Source organism: Mirounga leonina, unplaced genomic scaffold, assembly GCF_011800145.1.
Source record: "Mirounga leonina isolate KUSES-001 unplaced genomic scaffold, KU_Mleo_1.0 Mir_174, whole genome shotgun sequence".
Taxonomy (NCBI): Eukaryota; Metazoa; Chordata; class Mammalia; order Carnivora; family Phocidae; genus Mirounga; species Mirounga leonina.
The window spans coordinates 76,417,489-76,428,315 of NW_023270451.1; the positions used below are offsets into that span (position 1 = coordinate 76,417,489).

Genomic DNA, 10,827 nt, shown 5'->3' on the forward strand with positions numbered 1-10,827 from the left:
CAACATCTCTATCTATACAGTGATTCTACTAAACTAGAAAGTCTGCTGCCCCAAAGTAGGACTTTCTGGTCTACTTCATTTGGTTAAAAAATGCACACAAAGAGGATGAGGAGATGCTTTGGGGGCCAGAAATGATTGTGCCCTGGAAAAGCCACGGAAGACAGCTTTAAATGAGCAGTAACACAAAAGTGAGAGGGAGCGTGAAAGGGTGGGGGGAAACCCCGAGGCGGAGGCAGCGCCCACGGGGGGGGGGGGGGGGGGGGGGGGCTACTTGGGAGGGGGGGGGGGGGGGGGGGGGGGGGGGGGACGCTTCATGTTCCATTCAGAAGTCACAGAAAGCTACAAAGGATGGGCATGGTCAAGTCACTTTCCACTTCCCAAGTTCTTCCTTATAACCTGAGCCGAAAACTATTAAAATAATAATAATAATAATAATAATAATTAATAATAATGATAATAATAACGATAAATCCGTTGCCCCTTCCACCAAGCAGGTGAGTATCTAACAGGGAGGCAAGACCACTGCTCATGAGGCCAGGTGGGTCCTTCTTCCTGGCTCTTGAGAGTGTCCTGGGGGCTGGGGGGCTGTGGTGGCAGCGGGGTGGAGGCGGGGGTGGCCCCGGAGACACTGATCCGGACAAGGAGTGGGGAGGCTGCGCCAGGGGAGATCTGTGGGGAGCGGTTCAAAGGACACTAGAGGGAGCGAGTTTCAGATGCAGCGTATTTACTTTTTTTTTTTTTTGAAGCTAATTCCTATGCTTCTAGTTTTTAAACATACGGTTAAGCCCCAAAGACAGTGACATAAAATTAATTTGGTGAGTTTCAAGCAAAGGGAAAGACCAAACAGAGGGAAAGCAGGAGTATTATGAGGAAGGGCGAGATTAAAAAGAAAATATTTTACCCTAACATTTCTTACAAGAACCTGTCACGAGAACATACGGTCCACAGAGAGGTCACAGGGAAAACACGAATGCATTCGAAGGAACACACACAAACAGTTCCCTGGTCCCGGGTGTTCTGCAGTTTGCAAAGTCTTAGCTGCTGACGGAATGCCCTTTACCACAGTAGGTCCTCCGCACTTGGGTTGTGGTACGAGAGAAAACAAGAAACAAACCAAAACTCTTCGGGACACCAGCATGTTCCAGCCTGTTCCTAGGAGACAGTGGGGCCCACTCTCTGAAGCGTCACAGTGACCATCTCTACTTCCAGGGGTCGCAGTCACCCACACCCCTCCCCCAGCTGCCCCTAGGTTCCCCAGCCCCACCCCTGCTCAGCAGCAATCAGTCTCTAGGGAGGAATCTAGCTTCCCCCGTCCCACCCACCGACCTAGGCTTCAAATCTGAGTTTGACAAAGAGTCAAAAGTAAACACATCCTTTTGCATTTATTTTGTTTTAAAGGAGAAAAGGAATTAGTGACAGCAGGTCTATGGAAAGCCCAGCCAATGAATGTGGGCGTAGGGGTGTGAGGCTCCCCCCTTGCAAAACGCCGATCAGAATATTGCCAGAGGCCCAGAAATAGCAGCTGCACCTTCAGGGCCGCCTGCATCCCAGTGTCTTCTACTCTGCCTGGTGACTGGAAGTCAGTGGATCGATAGAAATTAAACATTCAGATCAAGACAAAATCAACGAACCAGGTATCTGTTCTCTCTGCCTCTTCCACGATGTCAAAGAGAAGGCCTCTTTGGAGACAAGTGTTGATACAACATGGCATGAGGTCTTCACATCTGGCCCAGGCTATGGACTCACCCCTTCCCACTCAATCCAGAAATCCTTTCACATTCTCTCGCGTTCACATGGAAACCAGTAAGTAACGTGGAGGGAAAAGCTTATATTGGGCTACACAACAGTATGGGTAGAAAACACCTGCCTTGGAGGGGCAGGGCCTCCAACGAAAGAGATCGCTGGGGTTTGAAGATGTCAGTTATAAACAGAAATTTTCTTTAAAAAGTACCAGTTTAAATGTAAACTATAAAACACTTTAACTATAAAACGTAGCCAGAAATATGCTTAAGTATCCACAATTACTTAGTTTACGCATTTAAAATGTGGCTCTCTCGATATCTTAGAAGGCTAACAGCATTGTACAGTAGCTAAAAACATATATACTTAACATGTGCATTTGAATATCATCACATTTCATTACAACACACAAAGAATAATCTCTTCCTTGGTTTCACTTTTGATGTAAAGATCAGCTATTTTCAGAATTCACTTAAGCAACAATGACCAGGGTGTGCATTAATCATTATTTTCAGCCCACACAGAGTTCATAGTCTTTTAAATCCCAAGATCAAGCTGGCTACATGATTTCAAAAAAGGCTAAAACCAGGATGAATGCCCACATTTGAGGTAATTATTGCCATTAGGTCACAGTTTGTGTAAGATAATGTATCTAAAACCTTCTTCAAAAAAAATCTTTAGGTGTTCTGTCAGAATTCCAGAATACCTATTGAAACCAACCAGGATCTCAAATGCTGATTAGTTGGGTTTGCTTCCAATGGAGTCAAAGTCCTAGAAGGTTCTAGAACTCGTGTAAACTACCTAAGAATTTAGGCAAACAAGCCTGGAGCCAGTCAATAAAGAAGTTTTTGTTTTTTTTTTTAAATAAAAAAGAAACAAAAAACCCACCCAAGACAACTGAGGAGATGTTTCATAACACAATGATAATAGTTTTCTAAAAAATTAAAAATCTCATCCTAAAGCATTTCTAAATTCTTGTCACTTCTCAACCAAATTAAAAATGCTTCTGTATTACTATTAATCTCATACTGCGGCAAGAGACTCTCCTTCCTTATACCCTAAGAATTGGCTGATTTTTCTGTTTACATAACCGTTCTTTCCATTTCTTTGAGAAAGGTATCTCCAAAGAAACCCTTATTTGGTTCCTCTAAGAGTCATCTTGTTTTTTCTCCTTCTCCTTCTCCTTTTTTTTTTTTTTTTTTTTACACAAAGAAAAAAGTTCCTGGACACCAGACCCACACACGGTATTTACAAATTTGGTGTGAATCCCGCATCTGGTTCTACCCAGAGCTGAAGAGTGGATCGATTATAGAGAACAGAGTTGTCATGATATTTATCAGTGCAGTAAAAAATAGCATTTTAAAAAAAATATATACCTTTAGTATTGCCTTTCTAGAATTAACTATAAGCAAGAAAAAATTTATTTATTTTTTTTAAAGAAGAAAAGAACACTTTTTTTCTTCACTCATAAGTTTGTTGTAGCAGCACTACTAAAGCTAGTTGGTACACCGGAAAGGAATCTAAAATGAATTCTACTGTGAATCAAAAGAAACTCCCCTAAGATTTTCTCTCAAAGTCAAATGAATTCTGCCCCTTCTGCTTGCATCCAATTCAGGGCTCCCTCTTCATTCAGACCTTCTGCTGGGTTGCATGCATGGGGCAGGGAGGGCGAGGGGTGACATTCCTTCAAGGGTTTTCTTTGTACTCACGTGCATGTGCGCGCGTGTGCGCACACGCGCGCGCGCACACACACACACACGAGGTGGCCCAGGAGGCTGGTGGCTGCGAGCTCGGTTCTGGAGCTGGGCAGGCCCAGGTTCAAGGCCCGGCTCTCTCACTAGCCATGCGACCCTGGGCATGTCACCAGCTCTCCAAGCCACATGCCTCATCTGGAAAGGGATGAATGGGGCCCCTTGCAGAGTTGTTATTATGAAGACTAAATGAAACAAGATAACCAATGAGCAATTTTTAGCACAGTGTTTGGCACACGTAAACCGAAGTATCATTAGATGGTTTGTCAGAAAACATGAAGCCACTCATTGCTGTTAACTAAAAAAGCAGAACGAAATGATATCTCAGCGAAGTCCCAATTAACAAAAATTTCACTAGAAACTTGGGGGATTTTGGACCACCATCATATTTCCTTTCCTTTAGCACGTGCTTTCTGAGCGCGTCAGCTCCCTACGGGTAAAGCCTTCAGCAAATGCCTTCTCCTACTTCCTTCAGGGACGCCCAAGTGTTAACAAATGGGACACAGTCAACATGCTGCCCTAACATGGCCGTCTAGGGTAGGGGGGCACCTGTGGGGGACTGGGAGGGTCTCTGAGAAAGTGTGCTCCGCAGGAGGGTCACTTCTCTGTAAACGCTCACCGGATCTCAAAGGGGCAACTGCCTTGGAGCTGGCTCTCCGGAACTTCTGGAAGCCTCGAGAAAGATGTGAGAGACCTCTACCACCTTGGGCCACCCTAGTGCACAAGGGCACCAAGAGCCTTTGGAAGGTTTCTATTGCCTTTAAGTGTCGTTTCACCATCTTCAATTCTCCAGTAGCCTGACTGAGATTCGACTGAGTCTATTCTGTGGAGATTAGGAGTGAGAGTCCTAAGGCATCGAAGTGGAAAAGCACTGTCACGCCCAGCGTAGCTCCCTCGTGCATCTGCCCCCTGACGCAGCCGAACTTCCCGGCGGAGGGTCCGCTTGGGCAGTCCCTGGGGTAACATGACCTCAGGCACGCCCACGTACTCGTGCGGTGCCTCCAGCTTCCCGAAAGCAGCATTTAGGGTTACCAATCCCCACTCCTCTTAAAGATGGATACAGTTTGAAATAAATGCCATTTTAAAAAAAGAAAGAAACACACGTCAGGAGAGAGGAAAGAGAGAGACAAATGGATCACTGATGATGTCATTATTGCCCAGAAAGGAAAGAGAGGGATGCCATTTTGTCCCCATCTGGAGGTGTCTTTGAGAAGGGTTCTTTGGCTAAAGAAAGGAACAGTTCCACCTTCCTTTCCAGTTTGGTAAGGACAGCTCTGGCCTGCTCAGTTTTGAGGCTTCCCCAGCTGAAATCTGCGAGACACATCAGCAAGATAGCAGCATGCAAAGTGCTTCCAGGGCTGGAATGTTTCCTGGCAAAATGGCTCAGGCTGGCATTGTGAAGTCCCAGGCCAGGCCTGTGGAAAGAGTCCTTGCCTCCCTGCTGAATTCCCTCTGCTACCCGAGGGCACCTCATTATCTTCTTCTTTCTGTGATCTGTCCTGGCAGCTCCTGGGCAGGCCAGCAGGGGCCCCACCCCCCACCCTGGCCCCAGCACCCGAGAGGGCCTGGGATGAAAGCTGGGGCCAGCTCACGGACACACCTCGTTTCACCAACCACAGCCCGTCAGCAGTAGCTCCTTAAGCCTCCTCATCTCCTTCCTCCAGTTTCCAAGAAAGTCTGCTCCACTCACACACACACACTCACACAACCCAAATCCTCCGCCACTAGCTTGTTCAAAAATGAGTGTTTGCACTTCCAGAGATCTGGTCAAGGGAAACCAGCCTGTTAGCAGCTGTGCTAATCTCCCCTTCCCTTCCTTACTTGCAACAATCTGGTGTTTGGGCGGGTTGCGTCTTCCAGGGTGAAGAGGGCAAGGCCAGATGGCTCCCCCAGCCTGCAAGCCCCTCACCGCCAGTAAGACCAGCATGCAAACAGTCCAGGAGACAACCGTCCGTTTGCCTCGACCCTTCCTTGCCCTCTGAACTCGATCAACCACACGCACCACTTCACAGTATTAATTGGCATCAAGCCTCAGACTCCTACCCGTCGGCCTGCTCACCCCTTCCCTTGGAAACAGCCAGAACATCATGAACGAGGCACTAAGTGCAGAGACATGGGTGCACATGCCCAGACGGGTCAGCAGGAACCCACTGGGCAGAAACACATCCCCCTGGACTTCCTGAGGCTACGAGTACATGGTTCTCCTTGACCTGTCCTTTTCAATCTTCCCCTCTTCAGCTTTGCTGTGCTTCTTCATCTAGAGGCAGTTGAAGAACAGATGATGCTCTAGGTCATTTGTGGTCTCAACAAAGACGAGGTTGGCATCCCTCCACTTGAGAGCTTGGTCCTAGGGACAGGCAGGCTTTGATTCATCCGATTTGCCAGGGTGACTCAGAGCTGGAGGAAGGGACGGGAGATCCGGGCAAGTGTGAAGGAGCGCACGCGGAACCTGGCCCCTCGCACGGGGGTCTTCTGATCCTGCAGCTCTGTGCTGGGGACCGGAAGAGGAGGGCGGGTGGGGATGAAGGGAGGATGCGCTCCTGTTTGCTGGGCGGCACCAGGGCTGAGCACGGCCTGACAGCGTCTCAGTTAAGCTTCAGCAAAACCAGCATTTCAACTTAAGGCCCGTATTTCTGGGTTTGGTGGGCAGTGTGTGGGCACCTTGAGCCAATTTTAAAAAGCCCATCACACACAGGCAGGGTGCACTGAGGGGATGGCCTCGAGGCCCCGCTGCACCTCTCCGTTGACCAGTGCTTTCAGGGGGGGCCCTGCCTGCAATGTCGGAGAAGCTGCTTGACTGTCAGTGTTCTTCTGGCCTCTTACCGTCCCTCTACCTTTTTTTGGCTCCTAGTTCTGTCCCTAGAATTGTGCGCTGAGAAGAGGTACTGGGGGAGAGAGGGGGAAGAGACTGGAGAAGTGGGCAGTGTGGTCAGCGAGTGGAAGGAGGGGGAGTGAGACTGAAATTCCCCAGGGGAAGGTACCACCTGCCTAGCACCCTTAAGTCCGTCCTTCCAGCCAGTGGCTTCTAGGAGGGGACAGTCGTCTATACACTGAAGGAGATAAAGCCACACTCCTGGTGCACCGATGGGAAAAGGAAGGGCATGTGGGGCAGCTCTGGGCAGAGGGGCTTTCTTTTGCATGACAGGTCAGTATCAGATGTGAGGCAGGCCAAGAATCTAGTTAGCAGATTCCAGAAGCACAAGAGAGCACATGGAATGTGGGAAAGAACCACAGCTAAGGGTTGGGCCTTGGAGATGCCACCTCAGAACTCTTCCAAGGCCACTGAGACTCTAGGAAAGTATGATGTCAAGAGTCCAATCTGGCCTGCACACAGAAAAGGCCTTGATTCTTCTTCAAACGTTTGTTCTGTGGTGGATCTTTCTTGACAGCTCTTTGCGGACTAGAGATGACAGAAATAATTTTCCTAATTCCTGGGTCTTTCCTTTTGTTTTTGTTTTGTTTGTTTGTTTAACAAAACTGGACATCTGCATGTCCTTCCTGCCTACTCATACACTCACAGATATAATAAAATAAATTTAAATATTAAAGAGAAAACACAAAGATACTGGGACTAAATGTGCATTTAAAACCCCAGCTAAAATATCAACATGATGATAATGATAATAATTACAATGGTAATAACCAAAATAATGAGTACAATAATATTATCTTTATGAGCAGCATGGAACTTTCATTCCTGATCTGGAAGAACACAAAGAAAATATCAGGTAAAAGAATAAGAGACTTCCAACTTAAGTAGATAAAGTAATTTTCTTTAAAATGGAAGGCTACGTTGTCTTTCCCCATAGGAGCTCTGGGAGTCAACTGTGCAAGGGGATCCGGATGCTACCCAGCAAGGCCAATGCGGTCTCATTTGCAGCCGAGACTTCTGTCCTGGTCAGGAGGAGATGTGATGGGGTTCTGCTGCCATCTGGCTGCTGCCAAGTCAGGAACAGGTGGATCTTCCTGGCTGGCACAGCTCTGAGAGGGTTCTGGCTCATGTGTCCTCTGAAGACTTTTCTCCCCCACTCTCTCTGGACTGGCCATTTTCCCATGGTCTCAGAGAGATGGCCCTTCCCCATGTCCCAGGAGGGGAGTATCCATCAGTCGATCAGTCGGTGGGTCCACGAGGAGAGTGTCCTGCTCTGGGGCGAGCCTCTCACAGGCTCACCGGCTGGCGACCTGTGGGACCAGCCGGGGACCTGCCTGCGTGTGTGCCTCCAATGGGTCATGGTGTCCTTCCTTCCAGCGTCAGGCCTGGACTAAGCTGGTTCCAGTTCGGGGACCTATTTCTTTGTAAGATGAGTAGAATTCATGGGTGGGGAGGGGGAATTTCCAGAGTTATTTCACATTTCACAGCTAACAGCTAAGGTAATGGCCTGGCTTCGTTACTGAATTAGGTGGGATATCACTATAACACCACTGTTCACAGTAGATGGTTAAGGGAAACTGCAGGGGGCGGGGGGCATGAGGACAAACTGCCAAAACTGGGAGCCATCTCTTTGCACCTTGGAAACTTGGCTTTGGGATCAGTTAGGACTCAGCATCAGGAATCAAACAATTAGGGTCACCCTTCTAAGCCCCATCTAAGACCAGACAGAGTCTCCCAACATTCATGTATTCAAGAGTAATTTTGCTATGAATGGAGCCATCCCTACTCCACCCACCCCCAGCAGTGTTCAAAGCCTGAGAAAACTTCCAGAATGTATCAGTGGTGCAAAGAGGGCAAAGGGCAAATTTCTTTGGAAACTTAAGTGCCATGGGAGTGTTCCAAAGTGCAGTGTAAGACTCCCTGGTCACCCTCAAAATTTCCCTCCAACCTTCTGCCCACCAGACCCCTCTAAAACCAAAAACGAAGTCGAGTCTTGGGTAGGTAGGCCCGGTAATGTGAGGAAAGATGCAGCAGCAAACAAAGGTTGATGGTTGTCTACAGAGGGAAGGATCTAGCAAAACTGTGAGAGCAATACACAGCCAGTGGAACGAGAGAGATGGGCGAGGTCGTGCAGGAGCGCGGGCTGGATGTGAGGGCCTGGGGCTGGGTCCACCTCGTAGACACGGGAAGGCGGTGCCAGGCCCAGAGGCTGTGGGTGGCCTCCCCTCCTCTGTCCTTTCCTATCAGGAAGGAGGCAGCCGCCTGGCAAGGCCCACATTCCCACAACACACACGGGACCTCTGCTCCCACACAGGCTAAGAGCCGGCCCCCTAGGCAGAACTGAGGCAGAGTGGGGGGAGGGTGCATGGTGGGGAGTCTCTTTTGCTCTCAGTCTCCAAAGTAAAAGTCAGACTGGTCCCCCCGCCCAGCCATCGCCCACATTTCTCTCAAGGTCCCTGGGCTCTCCACCACCCCCCACTCCCGCCAGCTCCCTGATGCCTCTCTGCTAGCAGACAACTCCAAAAAGACAAAAGGCATTAAAATAACATAAAATTAAATTAAAAAAAAAAAAGAAAACAAGGAAAGACCAGCATAAAATGTTACAACAGCACAAAAGAAGAGCTGAGATGATGTGACTCGCCTCAGTCAGCTTCTTGGAGTACCATGGAAGTAAACCCTCACCCCGCGTCTGTGGGTCGGTAAGGCACTAGGAGGGACCGGTGTCAAAGCAAGGATGTGAGAGCCGAGATGGCGGCGCCGAGGGACACACGGGGAGGGTGGCATCCACGCTCACACCCGCACACGTTCGTTCACGCTCGCACACCTGGACCACCACACTAACATGCCTATGTTCTATCACTTCTTTTTTTGTGCAATTACATTGAGGAATAGTCTATTGGTATCAGTGGAGTTGAACACAAAGTAGAAAACAGGGGTGCTGACTGCTACATTCTACTAGGGTGTCGGCGAAGACCGCGAGCCCTATGCTACGTGACTAGGGATTGATTCAAAGAGAAAAGAAATCTTCAGGAAAGGAAAAGAAAAAAAAAATAACTAAAGTTTGCAACACACATTATTAATGACGCTGGAGGATTGCTTAGGGATTTATCCAGTGCTCAGGAAGAGAAACTGTGCCCTCTGCTGGAGGGGGCTTCCTTCAGCCTGGCCACCCCCCATCAGTCCTGACACACGAGCCAGAACTGGGCTTGGCCAACCCTACACCACCCCCCAAATATCAACCACCTCAGGCCACGGCCTGACCTTCTAGAGGGCTGCTGACCCTTTAGAGTTCTGGAAAAATCCCTAATTCTTATGTTCCATAATTAAAAATCTATTGGATTTCCGTATCAGGTGTCCCCGACAGCAAATTCTTAAACGTCACTTGCCGCCATATGAAAATAATCTTTGAGAAGTTCATAGATAAAGTTCTTCGAAAACTGGGGCCCCCCCCCACTTCCATAAGCTTCCGTTGCTCTCTTCTTCTCCTTTCCAGTTTGGTGCAGAATGGGTTTGTGAGCTGTGTTTTTTTGTTACTGACGTTTTCTTTTTTTTCTTTTTCTTTTTTAAAGTAAAAAGCATAGATTTCCCCCTCCTCAATCCCTTCTTTTTTAAAATGTTCTCTTCTCTGCTCTAAGTCCCCCCACCTCCTAGTTCAAGTTTCATTTGTGTCTGTCCCTGCCCCCTGCCCCCCCTGCCCCGGTGCATTGTCTGTGTGCCGCATCTTCAGTATAAAAAGCCCAGCTCCCACCTCGCCCCTCCTCCCTCCTCCCCTCTGGCCATCCTCCCTTCCCTCCCCTCCCCTTCCAGTGTTTATATGTAAGGGTACTGGTTGACCTTGGCGGGGCTCAGTGGGTATCCAGTGTAGACGGTGGAGGCTGGAGAGGCGCTGATGTAGGTCTGGTGGGCAAACTGGGCTGGATACTGACTCGGGTGGATGGTGGGCGAGGGCAGGACCCGGGGGCCCATGCTCACGGGGACCTGGTGGACGATGCTGGCCGGGTAGGCAGTGTGCTGCACGGTGTGACGTGCCGAGCCTTGGGAGGCCACCAGGTGGGCCACGGTGCCGCTGGAGCCCAAGGCCGCGGGCGCCGTGTAGGTGTAGAGGTGGGGCTGGCTGGGGAGGTGGGCTGCGGCGGCAGCGGCGGCCAGGTGGGGGTGCACAGTGCCGTGGCTGGGGCTGCTGTGCGGGAAGGAGTACGGGGCCTGAGCCATCGTGGGAGTGATGTAGGCCTGCTGCCGGCGGTGGCTCCCGGCGCGCTCTGCGGTGATGTGCTGCTGAGCCTGGAGGAGGAGAAGCACCAGGAGAGGGCTGCAGTGGGGGCCAGACACGTGGGAGGCGAGAAAGGGGAGGGGGAGGAGGGAGAGGCGGGAGGGAGGAGGGAGAGGAGGAGGAGAGAGAAGTGAGGAGCGGGAGGGCAGTGAGGAGGGGAGGAGGGAAGGAGGAGGAAGAAGTGGGAGGGAGGA

At 49.7% G+C, this 10,827-nt stretch overlaps 1 protein-coding gene across 3 annotated transcripts in view; it reads right to left on the minus strand.

Moving 5' to 3' along the window:
- Positions 1-728: 728 nt before the first annotated feature.
- Positions 729-10,827, minus strand: part of HIPK2 (homeodomain interacting protein kinase 2) — a 177,324-nt gene continuing 167,225 nt past the window's right edge. For all 3 annotated transcript variants that reach the window (XM_035021213.1, XM_035021215.1, XM_035021214.1), the window contains exon 15: positions 729-10,644. In XM_035021213.1, coding sequence (XP_034877104.1) covers positions 10,174-10,644 — 471 coding nt within the window. In that variant the 3' untranslated portion in view covers positions 729-10,173. The remainder of the gene's footprint in view (positions 10,645-10,827) is intronic.